This window comes from Monopterus albus, unplaced genomic scaffold (genome assembly GCF_001952655.1).
Source record: "Monopterus albus unplaced genomic scaffold, M_albus_1.0 scaffold397.1, whole genome shotgun sequence".
Lineage (NCBI taxonomy): Eukaryota > Metazoa > Chordata > Actinopteri > Synbranchiformes > Synbranchidae > Monopterus > Monopterus albus.
The window spans coordinates 191,306-210,826 of record NW_018128277.1 but is presented as its reverse complement, the minus strand read 5'-3'; the positions used below and the strand labels follow the sequence as shown (position 1 = coordinate 210,826).

At 44.0% G+C, this 19,521-nt stretch overlaps 2 protein-coding genes across 10 annotated transcripts in view; both read right to left on the bottom strand.

Annotated features, from left to right (window-relative positions):
* LOC109951589 (echinoderm microtubule-associated protein-like 6) overlaps positions 1-9,656 on the bottom strand; it is a 54,562-nt gene extending 44,906 nt beyond the window's left edge. For 3 of the 6 annotated variants that reach the window (XM_020586175.1, XM_020586177.1, XM_020586176.1), the window contains exon 1: positions 7,681-9,650. In XM_020586175.1, coding sequence (XP_020441831.1) covers positions 7,681-7,877 — 197 coding nt within the window. In that variant the 5' untranslated portion in view covers positions 7,878-9,650. Of the gene's footprint in view, positions 1-7,680 lie in introns of all 6 variants that reach the window. The other 3 variants (XM_020586178.1, XM_020586179.1, XM_020586181.1) reach the window with 2 other exon arrangements.
* Positions 9,657-13,099: 3,443 nt separating this feature from the next.
* Positions 13,100-19,521, bottom strand: part of LOC109951598 (spectrin beta chain, non-erythrocytic 1) — a 96,615-nt gene continuing 90,193 nt past the window's right edge. For all 4 annotated transcript variants that reach the window (XM_020586197.1, XM_020586198.1, XM_020586195.1 and 1 more), the window contains 4 exons: positions 18,505-18,695; positions 17,287-17,460; positions 16,707-16,749; positions 13,100-16,121 (listed from right to left, as the gene is read on the bottom strand). In XM_020586197.1, coding sequence (XP_020441853.1) covers positions 15,921-16,121; positions 16,707-16,749; positions 17,287-17,460; positions 18,505-18,695 — 609 coding nt within the window. In that variant the 3' untranslated portion in view covers positions 13,100-15,920. The remainder of the gene's footprint in view (positions 16,122-16,706; positions 16,750-17,286; positions 17,461-18,504; positions 18,696-19,521) is intronic.

Sequence of the window (19,521 nt, the reverse complement as noted above, 5' to 3'; positions counted from 1 at the left end):
AGATAAGCGGAGGAAAATAGATGGATGTATCATTTAAAGTTGTTGTGAGCAGGATTTTAAGTCACAAACTTTATATTGGAACAAATATGAGAGAAAATTGCAGACATGTTACATGATTTCACATCACAGTGTATCACAGTGTAATTGTAATGTTAGCTTTGTAAAAATAAAAAAATAAAAAAAGAAGTTAAAATGGTTTTGTACCACCCACAGACCAAGAAGATAAGGCCAGTGATTTCTATGTTGTTGTTCTCTCATAAATCCCATAGGGAGGCTACAACCAACATTAAACTTTATGTGCTCACCATAATGTCTATGAACACTGTGCTAGCTGTTGATGTTGTTCTGTGCAGTGTGAGAAGCTAGCAGAGCAGAGTGAACAGCTGTTCTCAGCCTGTAGAGCTGGAAACACACTGCCTCCCATGGTCCCTGAGGAAACCCGCCCCCTAGTGCAGCGGTGTGGCTCACTGGGGGGTTTAATAGCTGGTGGACAACATGGGAGGTCTACAGCACAGAGCGATGAGCTGGACCAGGGTGTTACTTTTCTCTTTAAGCTGTTGAGTGGCATTACAACAACGAGGCACTACGCAGTCACCTTCACAAATTTTCCCTTGTCAGAAAAACAAGCACAAAGCACATTTAAGCACCTGAACAAACAACTGATGCTATTGTTTTTCTGGTCACTTCATCATTAAGGAGATGTTTACACTGAACAAAAGGAATTTCACCTGGAGGTGAAGCTACATATTTTTCTAAAACTTAGTTTTTCTATATTACAACATAGTGTGTTGGCTGTGCTGCCAGAGCAGACATGTACAGGGATAGGTGGCAAATCGTCTGAATGAAAACTGTACGAAGTGCGAAGACGAGTGGCAGCGTCTGGTTCCTGCTGGTCAAAGCTTTTTTTATGAGGTACTGAGCTGCCAGCGGGGAGATATGAATGACAGCAGGCGCCCAGGGAAACATTCATCACAGGAGTTAACTGGTAGTGAAAACACACACTCTTACTTTAACAGTGCCAATTACACTGGAAAGAGCGCACATTCTCCAATGAACACTATAAATGCCATATGAATAATAAATGAACTAGGTCTTTGTATTTGTGTGTTCTTGTACTTGCTATATAGAGAGGACCAAAAAAACATTATTTGTGACAGAGTAAGGACATTTTATATAGAAGTACAAGTATGTGTATGTGCACGCACACCCTTGGTATTACTCATATTATGGGGACCGAAACCTGTCAACACACTCACACTGTGGGGACCATGTAAATCACAGAGTTTTAGGGTGAGGATATGGTTTAAGGTTAGGGTCAGCTTTAGGGTTTGGTAACTAGTGGTTATGGGTAAGGTTAGGACAAGTCTCTAGGAATGAATGTACGGGTTAGGGTTAGGTTTGGGAATGACAACACACTTGTAAGGGTGTGTTCAAAGAACTCCTCTCTACCTTCCCAGCTTTTACTCTTCTTCAGTTTTTAATGACTTTTACCATCTTCCATCATCTTCCGTCTGTGACCTTTGACCCTCTCACTACTGTTTGCTACTGCACTTCATGGGGTTTATTCTGGTGAGTCTATTTATATCAGGAGGTGAAATCAGGGCAGCTTCTATAAATAGTCCAGAGGAGCTCCTGCTGTGTGTGTGTGTGCTTGTTTTTCCCCATTGAACCTTTTAGGGATAATGGAGAACACTGGAGAATTTCTGACAGCTTATAGTGTCCATTTGTTTTGAGTCTCACTAAACCCTCAAGGCTGAAAAGACAAAGGTGGAACAGCTTTAACGTTCAGACCAAGTCTAAAGTTATCCAGGAGACACGAAGCATGTCCAAGTCAGAGCTCAAGCTGTCTGAGAGAAACCTCAAGATCAAGTCATAGTTCCCTTAAGACAGGTCAAATCTCAGGCCATTCAACAAAGCCCAGGTCTCAAATGATTAAACTCCATTTCCAGACCTTCCAGACAAGTGACATAACACCCCAAGGCTGTGTGTGTGTGTGTGTGTGTGTGTGTGTGAGTAAATCTGTGTGTAGAGTAAGAGAAGTGTGTGTTCAGCATGTCTGAGTGCTAGCACACTGCGGGAACATTCATGGCTGCAGGGCAGATTGGGAATGGGATGCCAGACAGATCATTTCTTAGTCATCATCTTGATGAAGACCACTGAGCTGTGAGTCCACAGAGCTGCCAGGCCGGTGCTGCTGGCATTGGCAAATCAAAAAACAAAAGGACTTATCTGACATAAACAAGTCTTCTGGGGAGCGGTTCCTCCCCTTGTCTCTGAGGTCTTCACAAGATGTTAAACAGGGATCTTGAGAGTAATCCCAACCCAGACCTAGTGGATACCTCACTGCACAATGTACAAAATCAGTGTTTGAAACATGAAAAGCCACACAGGCAGTTTAGCACAAGGGTTGTTGGGATCTTGAATTCTGACTAAACAAAAGAATACCATAGTTGCTGCAAATTTCACTTCAGTTCACACAGCATGCTTCAGCCTGAAAGGACAGCTGGGACTGACAGTGAACGCATCACTGCCTGCTCATCCTCCTCTGTGGCCACAAGCCTCAACAGTACTAACAACCGCTACACCAACTCCTTTCTTCATCATCTTAGCCAGTTAGCATAACATGCTCCCCTGCTGAGAATGAAATGGGCTACGCTTCAGAGGACTCCCCTCTTTCATGGACACAAACACAGACACTTCATGCCCAGGGTGTCTCTGCTGATTAGCCTCAGCTCTGCATTAGTTGGCTGGTTTGTGGCTGCTGCTGCTGATAAGCCTGCAGGTCACGCTGACAGCCCCTCTGCATTCAACCAGCACCAACATCTATAACTTGATTTACATCCCAGGAAAAAGAGGGGCTGAAACATGCAACTGCTAACCTGCAGGTTTTTCAAAAGCTACAAGAATCCACGTTGTTAGGAAAACCCAGAGTCATCTGTGTAGACTAAACAAGACATGAGTAGTTGTGTTACCTACAGTGTGTGTGACTGTGTTTCCACTGCACTGTGTCTGTCAGGTTCTGTATGTCAACACAGAAACCAACAGATACTCAACACTCTGCGGCTGGAAACACAAACAGCAGCCTGTGTGTGACAGAGAGAATGAGGTTTGAAAATTGGGAGTTAAATGTCTTTCTCTTCAGGAGATGTGTCATCTTTTTTCTTAAACTCCCTCAAGGCCAAAACATCAAATCGGTAACATCTGAAAGATACTTTCTGAAATAGCAAGCTGACATTTGGTGAACAAGCAAGGATCTGGCACTTAAAGTGGTAGATAAAATAATTTCTATGCATTGCAGCAAACTCAAAGTGCACAGTTTGCCCATTCGCCCATTCACACTCCCAAACACACACACACCTGTGCTATCACCGTGAGCAGCTTGGGGTTCAAGGACACTTTGACACGGTGACTGTAGAAGCTAGGAATCAAACAGCTAACTTTCCAACTAGGAAACAAACTGCACTACCTCCTGAGCCACAGCTGTCCACAACTCTTAAAGTAGCTATAGTTTATATTTTTATAACAGCAATGAAATGACAGTGTGACGGGGTGAACGGTGTGTGTGGTAGTGATGGGCCTGATCAGCTGAATGTGCAGCTCCCTTTGCTTCACAGCGAGTCTCAGCACATTGTTTTTAATGTCAGACCACAGCTCCACTGTTCCACTCCACCCTCTAGTCTTGGTTTTACTGCCCGGTTCAGCCTCAGTGTTTCCAGCAGCAGCAGGAAGCAGCTGTTTCCAGAGGAGATGCTCTAAACCGCCGCTGTCCACGACCTGCTCAGCAGCAGACAGAGCCAGTCAGAGAACAGCTGGGGAACACAGTGGAGCGTTTAGCAGCTCCAGAACCAGAGGTTTTCATCAGGAGGTGGTGGAGACCAAACACAGAGTGAACAGAGAGGGAGCACCAGGCTGAGGCTCATTGGGGGAACACAGACACACTGTGCACGGAGGAGCATGTTGATCCGTGTATGCTGGAGGTGGGAATAAGAGACTATCTGCTGACACAATACATCAACTTTAAAGGTTATAACCTGTCAGTGTGGTGTTCACTTAAGTATTTAAATATAAATACAAAACAGTGATTAACACTAACGTGCACTAACAGCTGTGTGAGTTGTGTAACCTCACTGCAGGCAGCAGGACTCAGCAGTGATGTCCACAGTCTACTGTGAGTCCCACGCCAGTGTACGGGCGGCAGGTTGGCATGTATGGGAAGTACGAGAGCTGGTAGTGCAGGCCTGGCTGCAGCTGAGCCGAGTGGCGTGGAGTACACATGTGTGTACGGTGTTGTAGTACAGTCAGTCGCTACTGTTTCCAGCCACGAGTTGGTCTTCCACTCATTTTAACCCAAACCACAATGTTTAAGAAGACGTAAGACGTAAAAGGATTTGGAATCAATCAGTGGATTTGGCTGTAGGTTTGGATTTCATGAAACTTTGACACTCGGTTCCATCTTCCATGCAGTGAACGTACTTCACACGGCCACAGAGTTTAGAAGATAACCACTGAACTGTGGTTCGGACTCCAGCTGAAACCCTGAAGCAAACTCACACAACACAACAGATCTGAAGTGAACTGGAAACGTGGGCTCTTTGCAGCAGCATCCAAACTGTGATGGTAATCACTGCTATTCAGCCGTGGCCTGATGCTTCGCTGCAGAGCAACATAAAGGCCGACTCCCCCCACCCCCCAGGAGGCCTCGGCCATGAAAGAGCCAATGAAAGAAAAAGACAGACCCACTTTCTCCCTTTCACAAAAACTCAACATGGGCTTAATTCATTAACGTGGAGCCTGCAATTACTGAAGTGATCCATCAGGGCGAGAGAGAAACAAGTGCAGTTATTATGACTCACTGCTTTCAGCACAAGTAGCCGCAGATATGTCTGACTTGAAAAATGGCAGGAAGGAGAAACTCAACATCCAGTACATCGAAATGGATTGTTTCTGAGAAGCCACATCACTCTGGTTTGGCTTAATAAGCAGATACAAGCTGATAGTGCACGGTTCTACAAAAGCAACTGTGGTGCAGTGGGTAGAGCAGTCATTTCCCAACCAGAAGGTTGACGGTTCGAATCTCAGTGCCTCCAGTCCACATGGTGAAGTGTCCTTGGGCAAGACACTGAACCTGGCGGCATGTATGCACACAGCAGCCCTTGGCTCCAAATAAAATGTCATTGCACAATGGCAATAAAATAAAGCTTCTTCTGTGTTCGGTAACATACTGTATTTATTGAACTATAAGTACAAGTAAAGTAATTAGTGGAGTTTAGTTCTGGTAATGAACATTTGGTATACACGCATTTGAAAAGGTTATCAAATATACTTAGATTGCATAGATTGTATTTTGGAAATGTAAAAACAAGTAGAGCAGAAACAATCTGCCAAAATGTACACAGACACACACATATGTATGTATTTTTATAAAGTGGTGCGACCTTTGACCTGAATTCTGCTTGCTTGTAAAATTTGGTGAGGTGGCGTCTGGTGTTTTTTGCGAGTCTGTCTGAATCACAGCACTGGCAAAGTGATTAAAATGCAAATGCAATTCCTCGTTCAGTCATCTGCAGGTTTGTCCACATCAGCTCCAGTCTGCAGGAGGAGAAGCAGAGCAGCCAATACCAACTTCAACCAGACAAAATGCCTCAAATATAGGTAAAAAAAAATCACTGAGCCCATCTGTTGCCCTAAACAAGCTCTTCGGTCTCTTCTGGTTTCAGCTGTTTACTCACATTTTAGTCACAAGGGAAAAAGATCTAACAAAAGCCAGTAAAACTCAACTTTTGTGTTTTTGTCGAATTTTAACCAAGAAGATGAACTGTTTCCTGTAAATAAATAAAAAGCAAGAGCTGTGATCTGCCCTGGCTCCTGGATTGTGGAAGGTTAGTCACAAACGCTATTTATTCTCAAAGCCAGTACAGGAAATGTTGATGCTTCCGTGCTTTGACCTGATCCTATTATAAACAATTTATCTTGTGTTTACTGCCATTTTAAGCATCTTTATCGTCTTTGGTGTCTGTGAGGCACGTCATAACCCTGGCTTTGAAAACTATGATAGAAATAAAGCTTGACTTAGTGACTAGTGCAGTACAGTGAATGTGGTTTCACCAGATACGTCCGCCACACACACACACACACACAGTGCCACAGGCTGCACCTGGTTGACCGGCTGTATAAACTGCCTGCTGCTCCAGTGACTCACAGGCTGTTGAGAGTTGGTCAGTGCGCCAGGTGTGTGTGTGTGTGTGTGTGTGTGTTGAGATGAATGAGTGACATGGCTGAATCTTCCTCCTCCACTCACTCTAATTTGTTCTTATCAGCAGAGAAAATCCCTTCTGCTGCTGCTGCTGCTCTCCACGGTTCTGGCTCTTTTTTAAATCATCCATTTAAAATGTGAAAACTCCCTCGACATCCAGAAACACTGCAGATTTCACAACACAGCCAAGGAAAAGGAATGTCTTATCCCAAGAGCAGCCCTGTTTATATACAGTTAATGTGCAACAGGTAAATATGATTAGAAACCATCCTGACGAAGGTGGCTCAGCAGCCTGAAACCAACCACCCAGCGGTAATGACATTTACCCCCTGAACTCTGAAAGTCTCAACCTGCCTGCACAGCACAAGATCATAATGCTGCCAGGACTGGAAACAGTTACCCCAAAGGACAATGAAAGGGAAATGAGTTCTAATGTTTCAGTGGCCTTCAGCAGCAGAGCTCCTCGCTGGGGGCTGGGCTCTTCACCAGGGGCCGGGCTCTGCTGTCAGCTCACCTCAGCACAGTGAGGGCCACAGAGACAACCACAACCTGACAGCTGTGTCGTAGAACCAGACTGCTGAGCTGTTAACTTCCTGTACAGGCCGGAGTCAAGCTGACAGCCTGGGCCAGAAACAGACTGTAGGGACCTAGTGGTGCACACTGTGAAGTGCATGTTAACGGTGATGTGTGCACTAGCTGAGTGAATGCTTGGCTTGGGGCTACATCACACAACATTATCTCTGACTCGAACTGAACAAAATGAATCAGCAAAGTGATTCCTCCCTCTAAACTGCAGGTTTACCTTGAACAGTGACACTGTTGACTAAGATTAATCAATGTACCTGAACTACAAGCAACAACTTGTAGCTATACTGATGTTTGGGCCACTGGGGGGGTGGGGTGGGGGGGTGGGGCTTACGTATAGCATACGCAACACATAACATACAACGTGCAAAATAACTGCTTTGTTTAAGCAGCTGCTGTCTCCTGAGGGTGAGCGGGGATCAACAATCATAAAGAGACACAAAAACGGCGTCAATGTGTTGTTTCTAGTCATTTTTATCTCTTTCAGTCAGGTGCTCCATCGTAGGAGGAGTGGGGGCTTCTCCCATGTCTGTCCCCAGGGGGCCCGTCATCATCCATCCATATTTGGGGTTTTTAGGGGACATTATAGGGGGGACTTAAACTAAAGCCGTTTTTAGTTATTGAATGGTTTTTATGACTCATTTTTACCAATATGTGAACAGATGCATCAGTCTACTTGGGAATTTATGATACAGTGGTTTTACTGAGGTTCAGAGAATTCATTAGTGAAGTCTGTGTCTGGGAAATACCGAGTGAGTAGAAGGATTCTGGTCCATTTCTGGCCTCTCCCGCTAATTCATATAAACAGACTCCTACAGATCCAGGTGTTGCAGCAGTCTTACCTGATGATGTCATCGTTGTGTCCCAGGTAAAACCTCTGGCTGTGCTCTCTGGTGTTGTAAACCACGGCGACCCCGGCCACGAAGTACACCACCTCCTTCCCGGCCGTGTAGTACAGGTTATTGCGGCACTGGTGGCCCCGGTACCCGTACACCCAGTCCAGTCTGAGCCGGCAGCCCGGGGCGCTCCGGTCCGACATGTCCGCTCGTCTGACGGGTCACCGCCGCTGTTGGTGCTGGATCACTCCGCCACCTGAGCAGATTTATTATCGGGCTGTTCTGGGAGGTAACTGCCGTTTGGTGATTCAGTTGCAAATAATCGGACAAGAGTTTTAGACATCACATGTCCGTCTGTTCTTCGTCGTTGTTTTTCTGGCTGATATCAGTTTCCCACCATGAACAAAATGTAACAAATATAGGAAAGACGTAAACTACACCCACAAATAGACTGATTGAAATAATGAACAGTCAGTAACGCTCTGTCCTGGTATTGTCCCTCTGATGCTTCATAGACAGTTGTAACCACATCAGTTCATCACTTTCATTCCGTAGTATTCCCAGTCTTCTGTCTGCAGCAGTCACTTTAACTGGGACACGGCTCCAGGAATATTTCTGTCTGTGAAGGTAAAGCGTGACTTTACAGTGACAGTCGTGTAATCATATTTCGTAGATGATCAGATTATTGTCCACAGTTTTACTATAGTTCCCGTGCGTATCTGTGGTGTTTTAGAGTGTCTTCACTTCTAACTGCTGTCACAGACAATATGTCCGCTGTTCAAAATCAGCTATATGCAGATCAGGGCACTTGACTCTTCACCGGCCACCACCATCATCTTCTTCACTACCATCTTCATCCCCAGGGCTGCTGCTAAATGACAAATCCCTGCTCACAGTAAGGCTGTAGCCGCGTTATCTCTGGTGGTTTCAGTGTAATTTCCGTTACAGTTCCCAAAGGAACCCTAACCCTGTGTTCTGTAGTTAGATTATATCGATCCCATCGTTCCTTGTGGTATTTAATAGCTACGATTTATAAACAATGCGAACTTTACTGGGTTTATGACACAACAGGGCTACTACAAGAGCGCGCTACTGTACCAGCCTCGTTCACATCTGCCTCAGCCTGTTTCTCCGTCTCACTGCGCCTGCAGACACAGTCCAAATGATTGTTCTTACTTAAAAAAACGCAGAAACAGAGGAAACATCCTAACGCGCCAGGAAAGTTCTCGAGATGCACAAAAAACAGCAAATGAACAAACAACCAATGGAGGATTCTGCACCTGGAAAATATAATCCCTCCCCACACTAATCCTCGACCTCGGCTCCAGCCCTGTTTATGGCTGCGAGCTGCTTTTCATTCGGTATCCGCTGGATGTTCACATCATCTCGGCGCGGAATGACGCACAGCGGGGACGGAGGAGAAGGTGCCGTGGCTCACATGTCCATTCACAAATCTGTGCGTGAGTAACATCCACCAGAGTCAGGAGGACAGGGTGTGTAACAATCCAGTCACAAAATAAAAGAAAAGCATTATTTCCACTGTCAGAAGATCGGGCAGTTCCGGAGAGAGCCGAAGAGAAAAAGGCAGAGAGACAGAGCGACGAAAGCCAGTTTAATCCCCGCAGATGATCTAGGTTCATCGGGCAAAGGAGGGGGAAAGCCCCGGGCTCAGACCGCAGCATCCCGGCCGGATGACGGAGAGGAATGTCCTGATTCTCGGCAGGAGGAGAGCCGAGTCCCTCCACCCATAGAGAGGCAGACAGGTGAGCAGAGAGACTGGGCTGAGCAGGACAAGGACACCGGGCTTCAGATGCCTAACGGAGACCCTCCCTGACCACCAGTCCCATCACGGCGACGTTTTCTCGCTGGTTTTCGGACTGGCGAGCTGAAGCGTCAAGATGCACAGAGCAGGTCCTTAGAGGGCGTTTCCGGTGTGGCCCCTAACAAATAAAGGCTCTTTGAGCCAGGAGGAGGATACATGATGCCTGGTGGAGAAGAACTACACTTACTTCAACCACTGTACTACCAATAACTATTTCAAGTTATGCCATTTCCTTTATAGTCAACGTTTTAAGTTAAATCTCTTGGTTTCCATATGGCAGCCATAAGCTTTCATGCCATTCATTTATCCAGCACATACTGACACATACAACTTAAGCTCGTCATTAAATGATTGTTGTATATAGGATATAAAGTCCAAATTTTGCTTTGAAGGCCAAATATGAACCCTTCCGGTCTTATTGCGGTGTTTTATTATGTGCTTGTAGCAGCTCGGACTCGAGAGATAACCACGACGCACGGAGAGAAAACACCCCGACTGGGGAGGCTGCATGGCCGCAAAGAAAACTGGGATTTTGTGTTTTTCTGTTAGTTTCCGTTAGATTCGTGCGTTTTCATTAGTGCCAAAGTCAAATATGGGGAAAAACTACAAATACCAGCAGCAGTGGTGGAGGCGCTGTCCGCGGTGCTGAAGTCAGGCGCTAAATGGGGAAACTCTAGGACGGAAAGTGACGCCTTGGTTTATATCAAACGTCTTTACTAGTGAAGTCAAACAGCAAAAAGTATCATAAATAATAAATAAAATACTGTGGTGGAAAAGTACTCTGTTCCGTAAGTGTACAAATACTCTGTTACAAGTCCTGCATTCAAATTTGTACAAAGTATTAGCATTAAAATAAACTTGAAGTACAAAAAGTGAATACTCATTTCACATCTCTCTCTATAAATATATATACAGTATATGTATATATATATAAATACACACTGTTATAATTATTGATGTAATACTGTGTTCAGCATTTTAATGGTACACATGCAAAAAAGTAATAAAAAAACAAATTATTTCAAAAACAGCAAACAAATCAAAAAAGTGTCTTTACATGGTAAGATGTGCAATTTAAAGACTGAAGTGCTTTGATTTTCAATTTGTCTCCAGTCAACGATTTCAGGTGGTTAGAGTCGAGGCCCTCAGGGGCCCACAGATGATTTGCCTTGTTGCCTCTGGAGGCCCTCGCAGTCACACCAGCAGATTCTCTCGTTTACTCCGAGTCTGTGCTGTAGCTCATTTAGGTTTACATTCTGCTACACTGGGGTGGATTAGAAGGAAGGTACTTAAACAATCTTGAAGTATTTGTACTTTCCAATATTTTATACTTTCATCATAAACTATCCTGAAACGAGTCACTCTGCATGAAGAGTGACCCGTAACATGTTGCTCTACTCAAGTACATATTTGTATGTGGGACTTTCACATTACTTTCATGTTGTGGGAAACTAAAAACTCACCTCTGTTGGAATCCAAAAACCTGTGTCCTGTGCCTTTCCCACTACAACACATTTACCTGCGTGTCTGCAGGCTAACAACGTGCACCAACATGGAAACTGAAGTCTGCAGATGATCAAATGAGTTTCATAAAAATGGGAGAGCTGGGAACGACTGTGTGTGTTTGTGTGGGCTGGCTCAGAGGTTTTCATTTTAGGTTTCCCTCAGGTGTGACAATCGTACCCGACTGAGCTGTGTATCCCTCCGTAATGTGAACAGGGTGGCTGAACTCAACAAAAACTCCCAACGTGGTCTTATCTGACAAAAATCAACTACTTCAGAGCGCTATTGTGCTGTGAGGTGTTCCCTTTATTTTGTCCACTCCCTGCACTTTGCTGTCTCATGAATACAGAGTTTACTGCTTGTGTTTGAACCTTTACTAGTTTAGTGTTCATTTTGCACAAAATCATTTCATAATATCCCTGGAAAAAGGTTCTGGTTCCCACACTATACAACAAGAACCTAAACTCATGATCACCTTTTGCTCAGCACAGTAGTTTCAGTAGTAAAATCTGTGTTTACCTCTGTGCTTAATGGTGTATACACACACACACACACACACACACACGTCTGTGGATGGAAACAGCTGCCAAAGTAACAACAAAAATGGTCCCGCTGTGCTGCTGCCAGAACACAGAGGGAATGTTCCAGAATTTAAAGCGTGCAGGCGTTATTTTTCACACATCTGTATCATCTTCAACTGACAGAGAAAAGTCTGAACAAACACAAGGTCAGAGCTTCATATCCGACCTTAGAAATACTAGCACAACAAACTATTTTAGCTCAATGTTCAATTAAATTCATTTGGTTTCACAACAACAATCATCTCAGGGTACTTTCCATAGTCATGTCCAGACCTCACAGTTACAGGAAAAACCCAGCAAATCCTCCTGAACTGCACTCAGCGACAGCGGGGAGGAAAAAACTCCCTTTAATGGAAGAAACCTCAGACAAACCCCGGCTCTCGGCGGGCGGCCTTCTGCCTTGACCGGTTGGGGTGAGTGGATAGAGGAGAGAGAGAAGAAGAAAAGAAAAGCAACAGGACACAACAAACAATAGAGGGAGGGAGGACACAGTGACAGGTAGTGGTGGCGTATAGATGGATGGAGAGAGACGAGAGGAGAGACACCTGAGTTGGACAAACTGGAATCTTTATCAAAAAGAAACATTACATTTTATAAGGAAATAAAGTACCAAGAAGATTTACATACAAAACACAAGAGTCAGCTTCTGGTCATCTTGTGCCACCTTGTGGACAAAACACAAGAAGAACTGAACAGCAAAGTGCAGGTCAGATGATCTTACAGGCTTCTGCCAGAGGTGTTCAATCAAATACGAGTCTGAAGGATGAAGAACTTTGTGTCAGGCCAGGCTTCGGGAAGTTGTTGATGAGCTACAACAGAGTGAACTGAAACAGTAAAGCTGTGGGGTCTGGACACTCAACAATGAGCTGAAACTCAGTAAAATCTCCATAAAACTGCAGATTCAGACGATCATTCTCTGCAGACTCATCATTACTACACACACCTGAACACTGTCACTGGTAAAAAGCCATTTAAACGAACCCATTTGTCTACATGTGCCAAGTAAAAAAAAAAAAGCTATGCCGCTATAAATAACATACATTCAGAGACAGTGTCCAGTTTAAACAGTAAACAATGGGTTGGTGTGGCATGAAGTTTGTAATCCTGACAAATCCCTGCGCCCTGCATTGCCACACACACACACACACACACACACACACACAAAGTTTGAAATGAACTCCCAGACTGTGCAACACTGGTCGTCTCAGTCTGGGAGTTAAACGTCCACTCAGATCAAACTAAACCCATTTCAGTCTAGCAGCAGCTACAAGTTCACAAAATCAAAGTAAAAACTTGAACCTGACTTGTGGACGTCCAGTTTTTTTTCTGATGTTCCCAGGATGTCAAACAAAGAGGTACTGAGTGTGAAGCTAGGCCTTAGAATCCATCCACCCACAGAAACAAAGGAAAACCACTGAATGAGAGCCGTGTCTGAACTTCACATACTGTATCTGGCAGTGACTGAGGTCTGACTGCGACCTATGACCTTCACACATAGGAGAAAACAAACGGAGTCTGGTTCATTTTAAAAGCGTTTTAATGGCTTTTTGCACATATGTAACAGAGATGGGGAGAAGTCTACAGGTGCAGATCCAACTAGCAGTGACCCCCGGTCCACATCACACTGACTACTTCACCTAACAACCCAGCCTACTGTGGCATCATTGGTTGTGCAGCATGAAGAAATAGCTCGTTACTATGGTTACAGTGACAGAGGAATGCACACTATTTATCAAATCGCCAGTGGAGGTGGCAAAAAGCAAATATAAGCAAGAACCATGTTGGGGCAAATCATCAAGTGAAGAGTTTTCCAGATACTTGAAGTGTCTACCCCCCCATTTTGCTTCCACCATTTCTGGTGGATATAGAAGTTAATTAATGACAAAATTACAAGTGCACAAAAAAAGCATGCATTTTTGGGGGGGTTTGTTGCACATTCAGGCTGAATGCTAAGCTCACCTTTTCTGACAGCTCTTCTGCGTGTTTGGATTTTATTTAGTGTGGAAACATGCTTCCACAGACCAGGTCGACTTCGGGCTCAGAGGTTTACTCCCTGAGTATAAAGCCTGGTCATTCGTGCAAAAACTAGACCGCCTAACTAGGCCAGTTATCAGACCTGGTGAAAATCTGATATTAGTCGAGCAACAAACTTATGTTTAAATGTTGGCCAAATCAAAAGAGAACCGGTTGACCTGTGATGCACATTAGCGCCTAAATCGCTCAAACCAGCTCAGACATTTTGGTATTAGGAGGTGCTGTTGCGTCACATGGAAAAATTAAAGTGGTTCAGGTTTTGGCACGCAAGGTAAACAACCTGCTGAAACTAAAGCGGCAAATCAGAGAACACGAGATGGGAAGGCTGTTCACATAATGTAGTCGCACAACATTTATAGAAACCAAAAGCCTGCTCTGAAAAACAGTCTTACAAATGTCTCTGCACACTCTCAAACCTCGATGACAGCGCACAAGTCTTGTGCGAACTTTGTCATTAAAGAACTTCTGCAGGAAAAGCACCCAGTAACTCAGCGGACTTCACTGCGAGGTCATTGGCAGTCAAATCTTAAAAATGGAGCGCTGAAGCCAACAAGCAAGCAGCCATTATTCTGCAACTTTACTCACTTCCAGTAATCGCTTTATAGAACCAACTCGTCCACTTAACACCAAGGCTTAAAGTAAGTTTGTTTTAAAGTACATCTACGTCTCCGTACTTGTCAGACTAAATAAACCTTAAACAGCTTAATGGTGGAGCAGAAAATACATAGTGGAGGAAACCAAAACATACTGCAAATAACTATGGGCATAAGTAAATGATTCTAAAACATAAAGAGTAGAAAATAAACCTTAGTGAGGGCTTTAAAGTTTGAGCTAACAAACATTCTTATTGGTCTCACCTACCCCCCCACTGAGCCTTCATTCAGATTGGTTACATATCGTTAGGTTTTCAGCTGAAGAAAGTTAGTCAGATGAAGCTTATTACTGTATGTTTGGTAGGTCTTAGTAGTAATAGTAGGTAAAATTAAACACAGGTTTATTTCTTAACAGTTTGTTATACACAAGTTATACATACAGTTCAAAGCACTGCAGGGTAACGCTCCAAATTACAGCCACTTCCTGTGGTGCTGCAGGAATTAGACAGCACCTACATTTAACAGAAGCCAGTGGTGATTATTTATCTTACACTGGTTTATTACAGTTAATTCACCAATGGAAATGTATAGTTCTTCAGTGCACAAAATGCTGCTTAGATTCCCAAACATGTCGTCTTTTTAAAGTTGTATTTCTGAGGCGTTTCAGTGACCACGATTCTGTGCGTTTCTACTTGATTCAGGTCAAACTACAAACTGGTGAGAGGTGTAATTTCAGAGGTTTACCCCGCTGTGGTCTCAGTCTCCCCACTACAGAGGGATACACGTCATCTTGCAAAGACAAGGCCTCGCAAAAACTGAGGAGGGGCCCTAACAGGAACTACCTACAACTTCTCAAAAGTCAAACAAGGAACTGAGACGGCTGAGGAGCGTAAACACGACCCACAAAAGGCAGTAGCCGACGAAAAGCCGGGAGGGAGAGAAGGAAACAGAGAAGAAAAAGCAAACGGCAGGAAATAGAAAACACAACTCATAGCGATCAGAATAATAAACTGGAATATTGTGGGAACTCCTCTGCATCGTGCTGTTGTTCAGCAGCAAACTCTGGCTTCTATTTCTATGACAGCTGCCTGAAGCGTTGCAGACACCACTCTTCATTTTGCTCCTTCATTTAGACCTGCTATTATTCGGTTTTCCTGCTGCTTATCTTACAAAAACTGAAGAGAGGACACCGGTTGTGTGTTGTACAGGTAGCTGTACTGCAGCTCTGAGCCAGACCGGGTGGTTGATAGGCACAGAGTGGAGAGTTTTGGCTCGGAGCTTGCATGCTGGAGTCACACTTTGAGAGGAAGAGGAGGAAAGAAGAAGGGGAGGAGAGGCTGTTTGAGACTTTATCTGACAGCAGCTGCTAATGCTGCAACTGCTGGAGACGTGCCCAGATTGTTTGGTGATGAAGTTTGTTTTTCCTCACCAAACTACAGTGTTCTAAGTTTGACTTATTACCTCATCAGGCAATTTATGACATTTACAGATTTATTACATTTATATTTAATTAGCCAGTGAATGTGTTATCTTTAGGACAGTTGTTGTAATAGCTTTGACGAGTTATGACAGCAAGCGGTTGCTATAAGCCGAGTCCGAATCAAAAATCTCATCAACTGACAAGGATGGATCGATAATGATGAATGAACCCAAACAGCACCAGAGGGAAGGAGGAGAAAAAGGAAGGAGGAGGAGGAGGAGGGGGAGGAACATCTATTTCTTCTTGCTGAACAGACTGAAGCGTTTCTCCTTGTCTTTCTCTCGTTTGCCCTGGGCTCTTGCTGGGGCCACGGAGGCCGGGAGCGTCTGAGCACGTGTGGCAGGAGCGGGCGTGCTATGGCTGCCGGGCGTGATCTCAGACTTGTCGCCCGACACGGCTGCAGAGATGGCCGAGATCCATGTGTTCATCTCCTCCTGGAGGATGAAGAAAAGGAGGGAGGGAAGGAGGGGACCAGCTTTACTTTAGGTGCCTATATTCAGCATTTCTGAGCACGAGGATGCAAACATAAAAGGTTTATGATGCACTATAAGGACACCTTTACATTATTATTAGAATTATTACATTATTATTATTAAAATGCATCAATTTGTCAACAATTCTTTTATGATGAAATATTTTTACAACTAACAGGTTAATAAATGGATCCTCTTACAATCGGGTTGTGTTAGAAACCATCTGTTGTTACTGGATATATAATTAATAAACATATGAATTACCAGTAAAAAAATTAAAAATATAAAGGCAGAAGTGAAATAAATAATTTTCAAACAAAACTTTAAGCAAAAATATAAGTAAAATAAATGAAAAATAAAATAAAAATAAAGCAATGTAATTATTATACACCATTTTGCAAAAATGGTTAAAATACAGTAACAATACAAACATAGTTATTGCTGAAATAAAACTAGAGGACAGAGACATGAAGTAAACCTGCAGTGGACAAATGTGCCACAGAGAAAAAGAAATGATGTAGGGATTTAATTTTCTTTCAGACTTACGTCATCTTTGGCTTGGAACAGATACTCATTCCCGTCAGTGACCCTGGGGAAGTCAGAGGACATATTTAATGGTCAGAGTGAATACCTGGACAGAGGATCCCTCATTTAAATGACCAGTTTGAGCTTCCCGTCAACAGCGGATCACACGTGATGTTAGAGGTTCGGCCTTCATCTAGTTCAGCATCCTGGTGCCATTAGAAGCAGCCGACGGAGCTGTGATCTGCTGCCGTTTGCAGCGTAGCCATGGATGTACAGACAACTAACACCGGATCACTGTGCTACTGAAGGCAACTTAATAATGTGAATGTACTCTGGCAGGTTCTGCAGGTGAAGTACAGCATCCTTTGTCTAGGATTCTCAGATGTGTGGAGGTTTATTCTGAGTGTGTTTTATGTCTGTGTGTGTGGGTGAGACCGAGTTCTGGCTCTGAGAACGAGTGATTCTCATTAAAACTGCAGTAATTCACCACACGCAGTAAACTGTACTAGCAATAATTAGAATGAGTGGTAATGCTAGTAGAGCTGGTTGTCATCAGTGACAAACTAAGCCTGACAGCTCCCGGGGTCATGATGAGACTCACTTCAGCTTGAAGACGTGTTTCTTCTTCTTGTAGTCCAGTGCCACCTCGCAGATGGCGTCCTTCAGGCTAATGGGAATCTCGCTGTGGTAGGGGATACCCTGACTGGCGCTCTTCTGGTCCTTGTAGAATCCCATCTCCTGCTGGTTGATCACACAGTACACGTTGTGCCACGACCTGCATGCACACAGACACTGATCAGTTACTTCACAGCTAACGGGATTTAAAATCCATCACTTGGCTTAATTCTACACAGTCAATGAGGCGTTAAGTCTTTATTACTTCTGTTAAAATAAGGGGTTTTAAAGAACTATTGCAGGGTATCAAATGTTTTTTAGACCTCATAAAAACATCCGACAGCCTCACTCGCATTAGGGCTGGCCGATGTGTTTTACACCAGTCATCGCTTTAATATTCCAGTATTTGTATGCCTCCCCATTTAATGAGCATATGTAGAGTCATACATACAATTATCAAAAATCTGTTTAACCTCTTAATTTTGTGCCCTAACTCCTCATGCACAGATGTACTGTTTTAAGGGTCTTGACACAGCAGCGATACCCACGGGAACTGTTGAAATATGGTGATTTCTAAGTTTTATCTCTCCTGGTTGATGTCCCAGTGTTGTTCTGTTTGTTGTGTGACCCAACCAAATTCCTTTAAACTGTCGTGAAAAGTACTGAATCCTGGATAAAACAATGTTTAGTATAATCAACTGTGTTCTACTGAAACAAAGCTCTTCACTCTCTGAAGCAAAACATTCACCAACTGCTTCAAAATCCTTAATTTGACCAGAAGAAATGACACAAAGATGACAACGGCCTTCATCTTTAGCTTAATATGGAAAAACTGTGCAAACACCAAGTGGAACAAAAATGATTCAACCAAATAAGAAAATACAATAAAAAGAGAAAAAAGAACTGACTTGGTCAAACGTCTGCATACAGTATATACAGACGTTCTGTGGGTCAGTGATATTTAAAATTAAGATTTTTAAACAATCAAAGGCCTTAAAATTTGAAACAGGACCTTTTAGGGACACCTTGTACTGTTTCCATGTCAACTAACACACATGAATCCATGTTTTCATTTGTGTCATTTCCTTCACGACAGGGAGAAACTGATGTCTGTTTCAAAGTTATGAAAAAGAAGAATTGTGCGTTTCATCTCTCGCCTACAGCAGCAGAGACACTTCCTCTGACGGCCGACAAACCTTCCCACCTGTTTGAAGCCTTTTTGTTGTGGCCCTCCCACTCATGCTTGCGGTGCAGGAAGCCCTCCAGCTGGGACGTGGGAGCGTCCTGCCCGGTTCTGGCCGGCAGCGTCGCCGCCTGGCTGGCCTTGCCCTTGCGAGACGCCCCAGGCGACCCTGTGGGGCTGGGCTCCCCATTCACCTGGCCCTCAACATTATCCTGGAAAAAGCAGAGCGAGCAAAGTCAGAGAGGACAGCGGACAGATGCTCGCTCTCTCTCAGACACACAGAAGCTGTAAATCAGTTAGAGCAGAAGCATGCAGAGCAGAGAGGCCACCAAGTTCAATCTGCAGCATTAGTCTGTTTGGATTCAGACAGAGACCATGCAAAGTCACATTTCATGTTGTTGAAACTTGCTGCGTGCGATCTCTGTCTGAGGCCAAGGGCCATAATATACACCTAATATTCTGTTGGCACTTGATTTAAAACTGTTAAAGAAAAAACCAAACTAAGAGAGGAAGCGATACAACAACTGAACCAAACAAAGCTCAACACAACAATGCAACCAAATTCAACTGACACAAACCAAACTAAAAAGTGTATGTGAGACCAAGTCAGTCAGTCTTGAAACTCAAGTCCAAGATCAGCTGAGGAAACCAAGTCCTGTAGCCGACGGTCAAGTTAAACTACAGAGAAATCACTGCTGGGAGCCTACACCTCCTCGCACCTGACCGTGCCTAGTCGCCTCCAGACGACACGTGGCTGCATCATTATTTTCCCACTAACCAGTGGCCTAATGCTGCATACTGAATCCCTACTGACACAGGGACCAGGGCCTTAGGTCAACCGCTGCCATAGTCGGGGGTGTACTGGGCTTCAGTTTTGAGGCCAAAAACATCCTTAGAGTTGATACAAATGACATTTTTCTTTACTGGTCAATCTGCCAATTACGTCACTGCGTTAAATGTAAGAAGATGGCGTCACAGCGACGTCTTTAAACTGCTTGTTTTGTTCGACTAACAGTTCAAAAGGCATCAAGACATTTT